This window comes from Delphinus delphis, chromosome 10 (assembly GCF_949987515.2).
Source record: "Delphinus delphis chromosome 10, mDelDel1.2, whole genome shotgun sequence".
Taxonomy (NCBI): domain Eukaryota; kingdom Metazoa; phylum Chordata; class Mammalia; order Artiodactyla; family Delphinidae; genus Delphinus; species Delphinus delphis.
This window is the reverse complement of record NC_082692.2, coordinates 16705885-16724590: the sequence shown is the minus strand read 5'-3', so window position 1 is coordinate 16724590 and position 18706 is coordinate 16705885. Positions and strand designations below refer to the sequence as shown.

The window sequence follows — 18706 nt, the reverse complement described above, 5'->3', positions numbered from 1 at the left end:
GAAAAGGTAACTTTTTCTCTTTTTTTGGTTAAGATAAAGAGTTTCACAAACAAATTTCATTACTTAAGGTATGAAGCTAAATGATATCATTATAAGCCAAAAATTATCTGGTCCATGGCATGATAAGATTAAAGCTGGAAGGAGTGGTGGGCACGGAGGGGGGAGGTAAGTGGCCCCAAAGAGTAATGAAAATAATGAAGATAGCAAGTCCATGTCAGGTTGATGTTTGCAATGGATTAAAATTACCTGCTATCAAAAGTTAAATTGTCTGAGAAATTCCTTCCTGGCTATGTTTGGAATAAAGAGAAGTCGGAGCTACCACATCTGATTACAAAACATTAAGAGACAGAGAAAATTATCTGCAAAGGGAAAAACTTGTTACCTGCCACCTTCTGAAGATAGGGGAGGTTCTGATGAGTACTGAGAGGTTCTGAACTTAATTTTTTTTGCTACAGAGGGTGAGAAAGACAAGAGGAGCAGCTAAATAAAATTGCTTAAATAGATACAGTCTGTGGCTTTCTTGTTCTAGACATTAGAAAAAATTCAGATGTGGGCTTTACTTTTCCTTGTTTGATGATTTCTTGGGCAAATTTTAGGAATTATATTTCACTCTTCGGATGAAAGAAAACTTGCCCTCAGAAGGTCCTTCCACGTAGGATAACTTCTGTTAAAGGTACTCCTGTCTGCCAATCTTCCACTCCAGTCTCCCCCAAATTCTATCTCACCTCTCTGCCTGGCTAAGTCCCCTCACCGTTCAGCAATCTGGTTTATACTCCTTGCTTGCCCCACGATCTCATGACACCTGCGCCTGCCCCTTTCAATGTACTTAGCATTCTTTAGAAGGCCTTCATGGACCTCCCCAGTCTGGGTTAGATGTCCCTCCCATGCTCTGATGATTCCCTGTATTTTTCTACCTCGAGTAGCTGGGTTACAGTTGTCCCAAAGCTTCACAAAGGCAGAGACGGCGTCTGTCCTGTTCACTTCTCTTATCCCAATGACAAGCACAGTGCTTGGTACATAGCACCAAACATCTGCCGAGTTGTCCTTCCCCTTCAGGAAGTCTTCATCCCGCAGCCAGATGGGATTCTGTTTCTCCCAGTGCCCTCACGTTACCTGGAGCACCTCCTGTGTTCATGGTCTGAGGGCATCTGTGTGTGCTCTGCCCCCCCTCTCTAGCTTGAGAGAGGAAAGCAAACTGGTTGAGAATAGGACTGTAGCTCCACATTGCCGGCTTATAATCTTGGCTCTGCCATTTACCAGCTAATGACCTTGGACAAGTCACATCTTTGTGCCTCAGTCTTCTCATCTAGAGTAATTGTTCAGAGTGAGTGGCTCTGAGGATTAAATAAGGTAATATATTAAAGTGCTGGGGAGAATGCCTGGCTGTATGTAGATGTAGCTACGGAGATGATGATGATCATGTTATTTACTTTAAGGTATTTTGGCTACTGCTTCCATCTGCCTTGACTCTTGTGCCAATCCAACCAATGCTTGAGCATGATTTCTAAAACCAATAATGTCAGGGAGTCCCTGGTGGTCCAGTGGTTAGGATTTGGTGCTTTCACTGCTGTGGCCTGGGTTCAATCCCTGGTCGGGGAACTGAGATCCTGTAAGCCACACGGCACAGCCCAAATTAAAAAACAGAACAAAACAAAACCAAAAACCAATAATGGCAAATTCCAGTGACTACAGCTTCCTCAGAAGTAGTCATCCAGGACCCTTCTCCTCATTTCTGTGACATTCCAGGTCCTCCTGCCATCTCCATTCCTGGATTTTAGCATTAAATGCCTGTTCCAGACCCAACAATTTAACAGGGACCCCAACTACTGTGGCTGGGCCTCATTCTCTCATGGCCTTGGAGAGCGTTTCCTCGCTCCAGTCACAAAGGCCTCAAATCTTAACCCAACCACTAAGTGCTGAGAAACTTGCCCTATGACAGAAGATGAATTAAGGCGTTTCATCTTTTCAAGTTGTACATAATGAAAGCAATGTTTATGGTAACAGAATTATGGAATGAGAAAACCGGCCCCCGAAACACCGGGCAGTCCTGGGCCCATGGGGCTTTATGTGACTCTGGTGGGTGGTCCATAACCTGTGTGCACTGAACGGTCAGAAGCTGCCGCAGGGAATCCGGCCCGATCGAAGATACCAAACCTGGCCGAGAGTCAATGGGGCCATTGGGTCAATCTTAGGAGGAAAATGCGAAGGTCCTCTGGGTGTGGGGAAGGCAGAGCTTCCAGATCTGGTGCCTGAAATCCAGAAGAGTCGTCACTATATTCCTAAATACAACATAGTTGTGGCAAAGAGTGTATAAACTCAGGAGTGTGAGGAATATGAATTTTATGACTCCGCTCAAGTTTCTTTTTATAACTCAACTTTTTTTTTTTTTTTTTTTTTTTTGCGGTACACGGGCCTCTCACTATTGGGGCCTCTCCCGTCACGGAGCACAGGCTCCGGACGTGCAGGCTCTGCGGCCTATGGCTCATGGGCCTATGGCTCATGGGCCCAGCCGCGCCACGGCATGTGGGACCTTCCCAGACCAGGGCACGAACCCGTGTCCCCTGCATCGGCAGGTGGACTCTCAACCACTGCGCCACCAGGGAAGCCCTATAACTCAACTTTTATAAGCCCATTCCAGTGGAGAGACAAAGTGAACCTGGGTCAGTTCAGCGCAGTGGCCCCAGTCACCACCACCGCCACTGCCTTCTCTGGGGTTGGGACGAAGAACTCAGGGGATGGAAACAGTTGCAGTTGGGCCCAAACTGGCATCGGGCTGTATAGGCATTCTCTTAGCCCTGAGCGGAGCCTCGAGAGATACATTCAGTTATGATACACCTCTGGACACAGGTAAGTCCCAAAGCTTCTCAATAACAAAGAGAATACTTGGGATTCCTGTTCAGAAATGCTCCAGACTAGAGGAGCAGATCTTAGACCAGTCACTGAACTCCTCTAACCTCAGTTTTGCCATCTATAAGGTAAGGGGGTCCAACTCTATGGCTCCTATGAGCCCCTCTTGTCTTATTCTAGGCTGACCTGCAGGGTTCACCACTCCTGCTTTTCAAGCAAGACCAAGTCTTGGGTGAAGCAGAGAGACACAGCGATCCCGATCTTTTATCAAGTGTTGAGAATGAACAGTCTTTCTGTGTAACTTATTCAAATCTCAGTTCAAATTTCCAGCAGTAACTGGAGGAAAGTTTAAACTCCCTGACACGCTGCAGAGAAACACAGGTTGTTTAGGACTGATTAGCAGAAGGCAGCCGGTGGTGACTTTCTGGGGGTTTACACTTGTGACTTCAATGTTGGGTTGCCGCAAGTTTTGCTTTTAATATTAATTGGAGTTACTGCAGCTCCTCAGATAGACAGCTTGACTCTGCCCCATAGCGTGAGGGAAAGCTGGTGTTAAATTGCTTCTCCCCTCCCCCACTTCCCTTTTGATTTGTGTGTCTAAAGGCATTAAAAATATTCTTCAACCTGAAATACGACATTTCTAGCTAGCGAATGTTCTTGCAGCTGGTATAATTCTGATTGCCCAAGGCAAGCTGGTTTGATAAGATTAAATTTTTTAGACTGGGATCCAACCAACTTGTGCTTTTTGTCAGACTGCTTTGGAACTTTCAACCTCTCTAACCTCAAAAATCTTGGAGGATGCTGTGTTAAGAGGGAAAAAGAGAAGAGGGATCTAAATTGGAGGCTTGAGAATCTTATCCTGCGTGAATAGGGTTAGAGATCTTACACATGGAAGGGATGTAGGAGAAGAAAAGCTGTTGGAAAATCAGAGACAAAAAAGATATAAAAACAGGAAAGGTGAGAAGAGGTCCAGGGCAACAGCTAGAGCAGACCTTTCAGAGGCTTTCAGGTCACTCTCTTCAATGACACAAAACCCAAGCCATCCTTGGGTTTTTAAAAGTAAATTTCAACAGCTCCTTTACTTCCTCTAGAGGGGACCCAGACTCTACAAGTTCCATCTCATCTTCTGTTTGACTTCCGATTTTATTCTCGGATTTAGAACCAAATGAGATATGATATTGACTATTCACCACTGTTTCCTGGGTGAGAGACTATGCTAGAATCAGGTTTATTTACTCAGGCCCAAAACATGGAGTTGATACCAAATTATAGCCTAGTTTTCCCGGTCCTGTAGACATGACAAGTTTTAACACTTCAATGGGCCAATAATCAGGAATTTAGAGTTTTCCTGTGAAGCTTGGAATTGAGGGTAGTAGACCATGAGGGCTCTATGGCGGCAGAAGCCCTTCCCTTATATCTCAAACGACACCAAGTAAGGTTGCAGAAATCATACTGGCTGAAAAACCAAAAACCAGAGAACCAAAATGCCAGGAGCATCTGCTCTCTAAGATCACGGCCCGAGATAGTTATCCCAGGTGGCTTTTTGGTTAAGTATTCTCATCCATTTGTTGAGAATAGAGCATGTGAATTCTTAACTGAACAGGTGTATTAATAGAATTTGAGATACAGAAGATCAAACCCAGAAAGCTGGAGTCGCTGATTTGAATCACGGTAGCTAAGCAGAGAAGGTAGCAGGTGCTGGAGGGATAGAGGGTTGCTAGGTCCCCAGAAGCTCCTCTGTGGCAGCACAAAGCAAAGATTAAAGAGCAAATGCACTGAACGACAAAGACGGGAGCCTGACTCTTACTGGGGAGCTTTCTTAATTGAGATAACGGTGGGACCCACACATCCAGTTCCGTGTTACAGCAACAGCTGTAAAACAAGCAAACCCCCATGTTAGCAACCCTAGTGTCAGTAACAGCAATGATAGGAACCATCACCAACGGGCTAAGTGAGGCTTGCTAATGGTTCTCTTGGAAATGGACACATTTGAAGCTTGGAAGCAGATAAAAAACTCAAAACCAAGGACAGAGATTTAACTCTCCTTAAGCCTTGCTTCACAGCCCCTGAAAAGTGATGACTACATTGTACATTTCCGAAAATGGTGGTATAGGGCGAGGAAACGGGAGACCATTGGCCTGGGGCATCAACAGAACAGGCCAGCCTCCAGACGGTCACTGCTTATCTTTTCAGACAGCAATCTCTTCAGAGCCTGCAATGCTCAGAAGCCCGTTTAGAAGCCTACAGTGGCTCTTCCTTGACTATCAAATAAAGTCTAAATTCCTTAGAATAGGATCAAAACTTTTCACAAGCTGAGCTTATTTTTAGTCTAATTTCTAGGCACTTCTCTTATATAGCCTTCACTCTAGCCACGTTTCTCAAATTCACCATACACTTTTAGACTACAATGCCATTTTTATTTTGGTAAAATGTGTATAACATAATATTGATCATTTTAACCATTTGTAAGTGTATGATTCAGTGGAATTAAATACATTTACAACGTTTTGTACCCATCACCATTATCTATATGTAAAACTGTTTCATCATACCCAACATAAACTCTGTACCCATCACACAGTAACTTCCCTTTCCTCCTTTCCTCAGCTCCTGGTAACCTTTATTCTACTTTCTGTCTCTATGAATTTATCTACTCTAGGTACCTCATATAATGGTATCATACAATACTTGTCTTTCTGTGTCTGGCTTATTTCTCTAAGCATAATGTTTTCAAGGTTCATCCGTGTTGTTGCATGTGTCAGAATTTCACTCCTTTTTATGGCTGAGTAATAGTCCATTGTATGTATACACTGCATTTTGTTTATGCATTCATCCATCAGTGGGCATTTGTGTTGGTTCTCCCTTTTGGTTATTGTAAATAATGCTGCTATGAATATTGGTATACAGATATGTATTAGAGTCCCTGCTTTCAATTCTTTTGGATATATAACTAAGAGTGGAATTGCTGGGTCATACAGTAGTTCTAGGTTTCAATTTTGAAGAACTGCCAAACTATCTTCCACAGTGGCTGAACCATTTTACATTTCCATCAATACTGTATGAGGGTTCCAACTTCTCCACATCCTTGTCAACATTTTTATTTTTCGTTTGGTTTGGTTTTATTTATTTACTTATTTGTGTTTTTTTTATGGTAGCCATCCTAATGGGTGTGAAGTAATATCTTATTATGATTTTGATTTGTTTGCATTTGCCCAATAACTAAAGATGTTGAACAAATGTGCTAATTGGCTGTGCATGTAACTTATTTGGAGAAATGTCTATTCAAGTCCTTTGCATATCTTTAAATTGGGTTGTTTGCTTTTGGATTGTTGAGTTATAGAAGTTCTTTATATATTTTGGATATGAATCTCTTGTCAGAGAAATGATTTGTAAATATTTTCTCCCATTCTGTCTTTTTGCTTTCTTGATAGTGCCCTTTGATGCACATAAGTTCTTAATTGTGATGAAATCTAAAAATTTTCCTTTGTTGACTATACTTTTGGTGTCACATCTATGAAATTGTTGCCAAATTCAATGCCATGAGGATTTCTCCCAATGTTTTGTTTTCTTCTAAGAATTTTATAATTTTAACTCTTAACTTTATTTAGGTCTTTCATCCATTTTGAGTTAATTTTCATATATGGTGAAAGGTAAGGAAAGGTCCAACTTTATTCTTTTGTATGTGGATATCCAGTTCCCCCAACACCATTTGCTGAAAAAACTGTCCTTCCTGTATTGAATGATCTTGGCACTCTTATCAAAAATCAATTGGCCAGTTATGGGAATAATTTTCTCTGAGATCTCTATTCTATACTATTGATCTATATGTCTGTTCTTATGCCAGTACCATATTGTTTCAAGTGCTGTAGCCATGTTGTAAGTTTTGAAGTTGGAAAGTGTTTGTGAACAGTGAAAGTGCTCTTTCAAATCTATTCTTTTTCAAGATTCTTTTGGCTAGCTGGGACCCCTTGAAATTCCATATGAATATAAAGGTTGGCTTTTCCATTTCTGCAAAGAAGTCTGTTTCAATAGGGAATGTATTGAACCTGTAGCTCACTTTAGGTAGTATTGACATTTTAATAATGTTAAGTCTTCCTATCCATGAACACTGATATCTTTTCATGTATTTAGATATGTAAAATTTTCTTTCAGCAATGTTTTCAGCATACAAATCTTTTACCTCTTTTGTGAGATTTATTCCTCAGTATTTAATTCTTTTGGATGCTATCGTACATGGAATTGCCTTCTGAATTTCTTTTTGGATTGTGAAACAATCCAAAAAGAAACAAGTGATTTTTGCATGCTGATCTTATAATACACAACTTTGCTGAATTTGTTTATTAGCTCCAGTAGATTCCTTGTGGATTCTTTGGACTTTTCTATACACAGGACCATCATGTCATCTACAAATACCTCTTCCTTTCCAATTTGGATGCCTTTTCTTCCTTTTTCTTGGCTAACAGTTCTGACTAGAACTACTAAGTACAATGTTGAATAGCAGCTGTGAAAGTGGGCCTCCTTGTCTTGTTCCTGATCTTAGGGGGAAGCTTTCAGTCTTTCACCACTGAGTATAGTATTAGCTGTGGGTTTTTCATAAATGTCATGTTGAGGAATTTCCCCTCTATTCCTAGTTTTCTAAGAAGTTTTGTCATGAAAGGGCGTTGGATGTTGTCAAATGTCTTTGCTGTTTCAGCTGAGATGATCACATGCCCCCCCTTTGTAAATTAATGTGATGTTAAATTGATTGGTTTTATATTGAACCACTCTGTATTCCTGGTATACATGCCACTTGGTCATGGTAAACAATCCTTTTAATATGCTGTTGAAGTTAACTTGTTAATATTTTGAGTATTTTTGCACTTATATTCATAGGGGATTTTAGTTTGCAATTTTCTTGTAGTGTCTTTATCTGGCTCTGATATCAGGATAATGCTGGCCTCATAGAATGAGATAGGAAGTGTTCCTTCCTCTTACCATTTTTTGGTAAGAGTTTAAGAAGAATCGGTGTTTATTATTCTTTCGATGTTTAGTAGAATTCACCTGTGAAGCCACCTGCTCCTGGACTTTTCTTTGTTCATGCTGGTCAGGGGGGAAAGTCTAGGGTTTAAAGAAAATAATTCTTGCCGCAGGTTCTTTTCTTTAGAGAACCAAGGCCCGCAAAAGAATTTTCCCAGGGACTCCTACCAATATACCTAGTTCACTCTTATGCTTCACTCACTGTTTAAATTATTTCTGGTTATTTCAAAACAAATTACACTTGCAAGAGTAAAATGTCACATAAATTCCTCCTGCAAGGGCAAAGATTCACAAGATAGCATGAGGAATTTCTTTCAGGATTGAGTGTCAACAGAGTCATTCTAAAGTGACCTTTTGACGGAGATAACACTGAATTTAAGATGAGCTGGAATTTGTACTTAGACTCATTACTTCATTACTTATGTATACATTATGTGGACGGTATGCCTCAGGTCACAAAGGCTGGACCCACGTACATTGAGTCGTAAGTAAACAACTTCCTTTACATCTATTTGAAAATCTTTAGGTCTGTTTAAAAAGCACTTGTGTTTTATTCCTCTTTATGGAAACTGGGGGTTAAAAACAGAAGTTAAAAGCTTGGACCTTGGAATTGGACAGTCTGGGATAACATCTATAGTTATTATGATTAATTACACATATTAAAAGCAGATTAGATAAACCCGAGAGTTAAAATTCCTAGTTCTTCAGGCTTTTCTGAACTCCAAGTTTTCCCTTACCTTGATCCAAGGTTTCTGGGTTTTTTTCCCCCTATATTTTTTTTTTTCTGGGCACTTGCCTCACCAGTACTTGTAAGTGTATTCAGATGCCCATAAATTAGGAAGACCATGAGAGACCACATGAAACTCTTTGCTTCAACTGTTACACAGTTGGGATATTTTGGCTATAGAGCTCTAGGAAACAGTACTGGTAGGAAACAATTGACCAAAAACTAATGAAGAATAATAGTGTCTGCACTTCCTTTTACCCCAAGGTAGGGTGGGGAAGGGCATGACTTCTAGGCCTCCCTATTAATCTCTTTGCTCTTTTAATCTTTGGCCATGGAAAAATGCCCTTCTTGATCTTAGATTGGCCACCCAAATCTGTGCTACACAGCACTCATTAATTCGATCTCCTCCAATACAGCTGCAATCCATTTTCTTTGAATTTTTCTTCCCTTGCTGCATTTGTTAAAATTAGACTTTAAGTCCCTTGAGGCAAGAATCTTTTTATCCTACATATAATTCTTTTGGGTGGTCATGTGTTAATAACAAAATTTAAAACACCTAACCTTATTTATAAAGTTGGTTTTCGTGTTTAAATGGCTAAAGGAATCATGAAAGGGGAAGGAAGGATGTGTGCCTAGGACACACTACTTGATACATGTGATCTCATTTCATCTTTAATGACACTGCAATGCAGTTGTGTTCCTATTTTACAGATGAGGCTCAGAAAGAAGTGGTCTGGCTGCAAATTTAAACCAAACTTCTGTTGATGTCAAAAATCTCATGCTCTTCCCCTATACTATTTTCCTCAGATTTGTAATGGAAACAACTGAGATCTGAACCCAGTTGATTCAGGTCCTTAACTCCTTCATGGTTCCTTAACTCAACTTCTATGGTTTCAACAGCATAAAAATTAAGCTCAGGGCTTCCCTGGTGGCACAGTGGTTGAGAGTTTGCCTGCCGATGCAGGGGACGCGGGTTCGTGCCCCGGTCCGGAAAGATCCCACATGCCGCGGAGCGGCTGGGCCCGTGAGCCATGGCCACTGAGCCTGCGCGTCCGGAGCCTGTGCTCCGCAACGGGAGAGGCCACGGCAGTGAGAGGCCCGCGTACCATAAAAAAAAAAAAAAAAAAAAATCAAGCTCAGTGGAAAAGCAAGTATAAATTTATCAAATGTGCTATCGATGAATTGACTTTTAAAACTAAAAATACTTTGAGAAGTGGTTAGAACTGCAGATTAAATATAAATTTGGCATGGATGCTCCAGGTTAGGTTGTATCATAGAGAGAGATGCCCAAGCTTTCTTGATTCACGGCACCCCTAGGCCAAAAGAAACAGCCAACCACTCTGGTTATTAAGTAGGTAGGTCCTAACAGCTTAAGAAATATTTGTGTCTTAATTTCTTACAAGAACTATTTGAAAAAATAATACATGTAAATTGAAATAAATGATCTATTTCATTCAAAAATTGCCATAATTATCTATTAATGGGAGGTGTGTATCTTTCGGGCACTGCACAACTTCTCAGACCTTGAAATAAAATCACCTTCATTCCTTGTTAAACATTGATTTTTCACTTGATACTTGCTTTTTTATCACAGGAACCACCTAAAACCTAGTCTTACAAAGATACGGTAACATCAAAAAATGTTGTGCGTTTTAATGTTGAAACTGTGAACTATTTTGAGCTAATAGTTTTACATGGTATCTGATAGATGTCGCTGTGTTTCCCTCAAAAATTTAAAATATCCCGTGGCGCTCCTGTGAGTTCAGTGCAGCACCTTGGGGGGCTTAGGGGTCAGGCAAGCCTTAAGAATATCATTTACCCTCCTATCATTTACCTTTTCTTCTTTCTCTCCCTCCTTTCTTCCCTTCTCTACCTCTCTCCCTTCTTACGTTTTCCCCCATGCTTATTTTATGATGATAAAACCTCTTGAAGCTTCATTTGTAACTCTAATTCTCCCTCCAAGACATCTTATAATATACATTGAAATTTTCAACCTGGAGTGAAGTCAATGGAAAAGCCTATGTTTTGACTGAACGACATATGGAAATCTGATGTTTAGACACATTTTCCTAGCAACAAAGCAAAGTTTTCACCAAAGAATTTTTATGTTATCCTATTGACAGTCTTGCACTTGATGAACCAGGGAAGATAGAAAGAAAGAGAGAGAGGGAGAGGGAGGGAGGAAGGAAGGAAAAGCAACTTGTTAAATCTTTAAGAGTGCATCAAGTACGATGCACGTTCTTGGAGCAGGACGACATGGAGAGAAAGGCTGGGCTCCCCCAGAACCTCGGCATCCACAGAGTTAATCCTAGATACCCGTCTACTGGTTCAGGTCAAGTTTAGGTGGAAGATGGCGTCATGGGAGCGGGAAGAGTATACAGCCTAGAAGCGCAGGCTTTGGAGTCAGGCTGAGTTCAAGTTCTGCCTCTAGAACTTAGTAGCTCTGTGCCCTTGGCAAGTTACTTAGTCTTGTGTGTTTTAAATTTTTTTTTTTTTCTCAGCAAAATGGGAACGATAGTACCTATCTCAGGGTTGTGTTTTCAGGACCGATGAACACTTGTAAAGTCCACATCATTTTGTCTGACACATTTAAAGGCTAGAGAGTTGATGGTTATCAGTATTATCATTATTATCAAAACAGGGCTGCCTCACGGATGAGAGACAACAGAGACAAGGCCTGCTGAACAAAGTCAAGGACAGAGAGAGAGGGCTTCCCTGGTGGCGCAGTGGTTGAGAGTCCGCCTGCCGATGCAGGGGACACAGGTTCGTGCCCCAGTCCGGGAAGATCCCACATGCCGCGGAGCGGCTGGGCCCGTGAGCCATGGCCGCTGAGCCTGTGCGTCCGGAGCCTGTGCTCCGCAACGGGAGAGGCCACAACAGTGAGAGGCCCGCGTACCGCCAAAAAAAAAAAAAAAAAAAAAAGAGAGAGAAGAAACAGTGGGGAGAGTGGCAGAGTTCACGTCAACAAGTGGATGGCACCCGAACTCTTAGATACCGCTGACAGGAACGTAAATGGGTACAACGCTTTCCAAACACCAGGGCAGCGTGTGCAAACGCCCTGACTGAGCAATTCCATTTCTCGATATAAGTTCATAAAATGCACATCTCTGTGGGCCCAAGAACATGTTTATAGCATTATTATTCTGATAGCCAAAAAATCAGAAACAACTCGAAAGTAGGATGGATAATTACAATGTGGTATATTCATACAGCGGAATCCTATTCCGCAGTGAAAGTGAATGAACTACTGCCGCACACAACCACCTGGATGCCTCTCACGTGCAACGTTGAGCAAAAGAAGGCGGACACAAAACACTGTCTGCTGTATGACCGCATTTATGTAAAGTTCAGGAACAGGCAGACCAATCTATGATTAGAAATAAGATAGTCGTTACCTTTTGGGGGACAGAGTTAGCGCCTGGGAAGGCGCATGGGGAGCCTACCTGGTGCTGGTTACAATGTGCTCACTTTTTGAAAATGCATCAAGCTGCCACCCTACGATTTATGCACGTATTTTTATACATGTATGTGCACTTTCATGTGTTTGTTTTACTCTAATAAAGAATTTAAGGAAAAAACTGGCCCAAGTATTCAAAAGATATTGCTATAGATTGAATATTGTCCTCCCCACCCCCTGCCAATTCATATGTTAAAACCCAATGTGATGGTGGGAGGTGAGGCCTCTGAAAGGTGATTAGGTCATGAGGGTAGAGCACTCATGAATGGGATTAACGCCCTTACGAGAGAGACTGAGAGCTCCCTTGCCCCTCCCACCATACGAGGACGCAGCAAGAAGACGGCCATCTGTGAACCAGACAGTGGGCCCTCACAGGCTACCGAATTGCTGGCGCCTTGATCTTGGACTGTCCAGCCTCCAGAACTGTGAGAAATACGTTTCTGCTGTTCAGAAGCCACCCAGTCTGTGGCATTCTGTTATAGCATCCTGAATGAACGAAGACAGATCTCTTCACGGGTCTCCTTTTTAGTAGAGAGGGCCGCATTGAAGAAAAAATGAAAAGACTCTGGTGCTACGGAAAAACATGAAAAGAAAATATAAAGCGTAACAGCAGTTATGTTTACAAACTGCAGGTCAACTGATAGCACATTTGATAAGTTTATCCTACCACGCCTGACTCTGTGAATCAGGATAGGGTGACTTACGCCATGGTAACAGCTCCCAGAGCTCAGTGGCTCAGCACAGGCTCCTTTCTTGTTCTACACGAGGTCTAGCGCACGCCGGCAGAAGGCGATCTCCCTGCACTCCCTCAGGGACCCAGGCTGGAGGAAGCTTCATCCTGACACGTGTGTCCACAATGACGTCTATGGTGCAAAGAACACAGGGCAGACTGGATTTGAACATGTCTGCCCCAAAGAAAGACATGACCTTTCCACTCCCTTTGCACCGGCCAGAACAGGTCACACCATCAGGCCTAACCCCAGAAGGGTAGACGTGCCACCACACTACGGGCAGGAAGGAGAGGAGCTGGAAAGGAAACAGCTTTGCTGACGCCACACTTACCCCTATGGCTCCCAGGCTCAGTCGCATTCCGAATTCTGTCTATAAGATAACTGAGTGGTTGACGCCCACCCACGCTTCTCTCCCGTATCCCTCTAGCAGGAGGTCATGGAGAAGCAAGCTGGATCTCCAGACCACTGCCACCCCCTTGCCAACTGGTCCTCAATGTGGTGGCTGCTACCATGTACGACCTGGTCCCTGCTGCGGGGCTTCTAAACTTCCTGGACCTAAGAGCAGAGTGGAGTCGCAGCCTACTTGGGGTTATGTAACGGCCACGGCGGCGCGGGGACAATCCCGCACGGCTGAACAATCCCTGATAATCCCCACCATGGTTGGTGAGGGGCCGTGGGGCTATCGGACTGCTGGGTGTATCACTCTCACTCACAGAAGAAAAAATGAAGGGACGAGAGCGGAGGAGAGACAGGTACAGAGCTAGAGGGGAGGAAAGAAGCAGATGAGGGGGTGAGAGGAATAGAGTGAGACAGTGGAAATAGAAAAAAAGCTTTCTGTCTCCAATCTGTCCCAGATGCAAAGCTTTTCTTATGTCTTATATAGTGTGACTCTAGGCTTTCGGTAGCAATTCCACTTCTGCTAGGTTTTTATTAAATAAGTACCACGCTGGAACCCACTCTGTTTATTAATAAAGAAATGACTGCACGTATCTCAAGAAAGGAAGGACCCAGCAGGCTCCTATTCTCTAACACATCTCTCTCCTCTCGCTGCCAGAACAGGGGGATCCCAAGTAGACATCTCACTGCAGGACTCAGAGGAAGCAGGAGCAAACCCTGGCATTTTAAATGTGATCTCCTCTTAGAAGCACATACCAGGGTCAGGAGAAGTGTACTAATACTAGAGTTTTTTGTTTTGGTTTTTTAACTCACTGGCTTATAATTTAATTTTAATCTGGATTCAAAAGATACAAAAGAGGTTGAAACATTTTGAGATAAAATGAAGAGCTGAAAAGGGATGGGGGTTTAAAAATGAAAACTGTCCTGTGGTAATGACGGGCGCCTGATTTCCCTGCGCTATACGATCCAAATAACTTACTCAAATGCTGACAGTCATGAGCCTTGCTCACTACAACAATTCCTTTTATTGTGGAAGAAATCACTTCATTTAGTAAATGGCCAGTGATGTCAGGTAGAAATAGACAGTGGATGGAATCAATCGAAAATGTCAGAAAAGAGGCAGAGCTTGTTTTCGACAAGTCCAGTCTTCGAAAGTCTGTGGGAGCTGAAGAAGTGGGTGATTCCTCTGACTTCTCAAGATGTTGCCAGGAGTCGTTTAATTGGTAGGCTCTCCCTGCATGTTCTGAAAGGATCCAAGTTCCAGAAACAGGTTTCCATGTAAACTTTTCAGGAACACATCTGCTGTGGAAAATAAGATGTTTGTAGTGGCATCGGGACCCCAAACAAAGCATAAAGAGAAAGATACATGTAAAAATGTTTATTGAAAATGGAAAATCTTCCCACATAAGGAAGAGGTGACCAGACCCACGGTACAAATAGGTTTCTGACTTGAAGATTGGTGATTTAAAGAAAATGCGACCACTTGCATTTCTTGCTAAAAATAAACCAAGGGGAGCTTAATTGAAAAGACATGCTATAGCAGCTGTTGTTGGGTTTTAGGTCAAATAACCAACGAGTCCAACTCAAGATGAGACTGGGTAAGCCCCATTAAAGAGTGTGGCTGAAGGGCAGGGAGACTGTAAATTACTGCCCTTTGAGAAGTGATGTGGTCGCTCTCCTTTTCTTTGAAGATTTTAATTAGAAATTCATTCCTCTTCACAGATTTTATTTTTTAAAGGCCACACCGTGTAGCACGTGGGATCTTAATTCCCCAACCAGGGATCGAACCCATTATTCTTCTTCACCGATGCTTCAGTTAGTTGTGTTTTAATTACAGACCTTGATCAAAAAAGCAAAAAGAAAAGCAAACAGAGCCAGGACCACAGACATCCTCAGTGTACAGTCCTGGTGTAGCCTTTGCAATTGTAGCGCCATTCTGGAACTCGCCGAGTCTTGCTGAGTTGCATCCAAGGTGTGGGATACTGAATTCAGGTGGTTCCCAAGCCTATTTCTGAATTCCTATAGAGAGAGAAACATAGAGGAAAACGGAAGACATTAAGGATGCAAAATAAGAAAAAAAGCGCTAATGTGACATCAGTCAAGCAAAGGACCCCTAGAAGGAGCTATTTTTTTATTGAGATATGATTAACATATAATATTGTATTAGTTTCAGGTACACAGCATAAGGATTCAATATTTGTATACATTGTGAAATGAGCACCACAGTAAGTCTAGTTACAACACAGTTACAATTTTTTTCCCTTGTAATGAAAACTTTTAAGGTCTACTCTCTAACCAACTTCCAAATATACAATGCAGTATTGTTAACTATAGGCAGCATGCTGTACGTTACATTCCCAGGACATATTTACATTATAACTGGAAGTTTGTATCTTTTGACTCCCTTCACCCCTGTCACCCACCTGCCACCCCCCTGGGTCTGACAAGCACTAATCTGCTCTCTGCATCTATATATTCGGTTTTGTTTTGTTTTGTTAGATTCTATGTCTTTCTCTGACTTATTTCACTTAGCATAATGCCCTCAAGGTCCGTCCATGTTGTTGTGAATGGCAAGACTTCCTTTTCTTTTACACCTGAGTAATACTCCATTGTATACATACGCCCCATCTTCCTTGTCCGTTCACCCACTGATGGACACTTAGGTTGCTTCCATCTCTTGGCTATTGTAAATAGTGCTGCAGTGAACATGGGATGCATGTATCTTTTTGAGTTAGTGTTTTTGTTTCCTTTGCGTAAACACTCAGAAGTAGAATTGCTGGATCATATGTTGGTTCTATTCTTAGTTTTTTAAGGAAACTCCATACTGTTTTCCAGAGTGGCTGCACCAATTTACACTCCCACCAACAGTGCACGAGGGTTCCCTTTTCTCCATATGTTCACCAACATTTGTTAGTTCTTATCTCTTTTGATGATGGCCATTGTGACAGGTATGAGGTTACATCTCATTGTGGTTTTAATTTGCATTTCCCTGATGATCAGTGCTGATGAGCACTTCTTCGCGCATCTGTTGGCCATCTGTCTGTCTTCTTTGGTAAACTGTCTATTCAGATCCTCTGCCCACTTTTTTTTTTTTGTGGTACGCGGGCCTCTCACTGCTGTGGCCTCTCCCGTTGCGGAGCACAGGCTCCGGACGCGCAGGCTCAGCAGCCATGGCTCACGGGCCCAGTCGCTCTGTGGCATGTGGGATCTTCCTGGACCGGGGCACGAACCCGTGTCCCCTGCATCGGCAGGTGGACTCTCAACCACTGTGCCACCAGTGAAGCCCCTCTGCCCATTTTTAAAATCAGATTTTTTTTTTTTTCTATTGAGCTGTATGAGTTCTTTATATATATTTTGGATATCAACCCCTCATCAGATATCAGATATGTGATTTGCAAATATTTTCTCCCATTCAGTTGGTTGCCTTTTCATTTTGTTGATGGTCTCCTTTGCTGTGCACAAGTTTTTTAGTTTGATGCAAGAAGAAGCTATCACTCACTCCTTCAACACAGGCACATTCAAACACCTACCATAGGCCAGGTAGGCCAAGCTACGTACAAGCTATAGTTCCTTTCCTTGAAGGGTCAGACCAAGTTCATAAATTTCCAGATTATACACGAACTATATGAAAGAGACAAACAGTGTTTACGGAGAATCAAGGCCGACTTCACGAAGGGTAGAATTTATGTAGAGTGGAGTCATCACAGACGTATCTAACTTTTAGGGATGCAACCATATCTACTCAGGAAAAGAAGAATGACACAGGAAAAAACCACGAAGCCATTTTATTCATCAAACACGTCCCTTAGGACAGGGACTCCCAGCTGGCGCACCGCTGCAGGAGGGCTGCCCCGACCCCCAAGGGGCACCTGAAGGGGTCTGAGTGGCCACAGGGCTCCACCCCCACGCACAGCCTCTGCATCCACTCTGGTGTGCCATGTGCCTGACATGGAAAGGCTGGGAAACCCTGCTTGGAGAGAACACGAGGAGCTAGGAGACATGACGGTGAGACTCTGTAGGGGGTCTCTGTCCCCTGATGTGTCTCAGCAGGTGCGGGGAGGAGAGGACAGGAGGCACCTGGCCACTCTCAGGGAGGTTCTAGTGTTTCGACGTGTAATTTTGATTCCACGCTATAAGATTTCCACCTTATGCACAGGCCTTAGAATCAGTGTCTCCCCTGTTGAAACCTGAATAACACTTTAAGAGATGGAGGCGGGGTGGGGAAGGAGAATCCGGGATGGAAGAAACATTGCGGGGCTGGGAGGAGGGGGCGAGCCAGAGGCGCGGCTGTGGAAGTGCAAGAAAGCCACGGAAGCACAAGATGCCTCCGAACAACCATTTCACGTGGCTTATTCTTTCCTTCCACACTCTCGAACAATCTGGGGACAGGTTCGGCCCCTGTGTGGAATGGCAGCCCTGCCATGCACAGGAGAAGCACTGGAAGGGTGCTTTACAGAAGGTAACTCTGGCACGAAGGTGTAGGGTGCATTGAGGGGAGCGGGGAGGTGGGGGTAGAGAATCCGGGGGCAAGCTGTGGCGACAGATGAGGTGGAGAGTGCTGAGGACCTGTGTTGGGAGGATGGCGGAAGGCACGGAAAGGAGGGCACAACAGACACTTAATGTAGAATCAACAGTAGCTGAGTTCAGGTGAGTGGGTAACGGAGGGACAAAGGAGAGGAATGGGGAAACGAGAAGACCTTTCACAACCCAATTTCCACCAGCTAATACTTGCCTGTGATAGATATGGAAGAACTCTTGCTTTGACTATAGGAGACTGATTGCAAAATTAATATAGCTTTTGTCCACAAGGATGAATCTCTCAACCCCAGTGGCAGTCGAGCCATCATTTACTTCTGGGCTCCTCAGGGATCTGGGCTGACACCCTGCTGCTGTTCCTGCACTGGGGGCCCTTGATAAGAAGGTCACAGCTGGACAGACGGAGCCGTGGTCCCTGCAGCAGTGACGGCTGCACCCAGACCTGCCCCGGGAAACCGCTCTCTTGCACGATTGGCTTTCTGCATGATATTTTGGAGCTGGGAATATGTTGACAAGCTTTCATTTTGATGGTTAAAAATAGCCCCAAGGTCTCAAGGACAGCACTCAACCTTGGGAAAGAATGCAGCCTTCTACAGCTAAAATAACGGAAGCTCTGTGAGTTCCTCAAAAGCAGAGAGGTTGCCTAATTCATCTCTGGGTTCTTGGAACCTGCACAGCGGCAAACACAGAGCAGGTACTCAGCAAGTGTTCAGAAATGAATGAACGAACGAATGAGTGAATGAACGGATATGAGGATGAGTATTCCAGATGAGATACAACTGATCAAAAACACGCTTAGCTATGTCTCCGGTGATCGATGCGCACAACTGTAAAAGGGTCTTGAGTTGTTGCCTCTAGCAATTAAACCATCACTTCCTAGGCTTGGGTTTACAAGACAAGAACTAAGAGGCTGATTAAGTTCTCCTAGGCCTGAGTTCTTTAACCTTTTTAAGTCACAGATGGCTTTGAGAAGGCAGTGAGGACTACAGACTGTTC

General features: G+C 43.2%; 1 protein-coding gene across 4 annotated transcripts in view; it reads right to left on the bottom strand.

Moving 5' to 3' along the window:
* Nucleotides 1-14182: 14182 nt before the first annotated feature.
* Nucleotides 14183-18706, bottom strand: part of CDKAL1 (CDK5 regulatory subunit associated protein 1 like 1) — a 654211-nt gene continuing 649687 nt past the window's right edge. For 3 of the 4 annotated variants that reach the window (XM_060023566.1, XM_060023563.1, XM_060023567.1), the window contains one exon: nucleotides 14183-15193. In XM_060023566.1, coding sequence (XP_059879549.1) covers nucleotides 15002-15193 — 192 coding nt within the window. In that variant the 3' untranslated portion in view covers nucleotides 14183-15001. The remainder of the gene's footprint in view (nucleotides 15194-18706) is intronic. The other variant, XM_060023565.1, reaches the window with a different exon arrangement.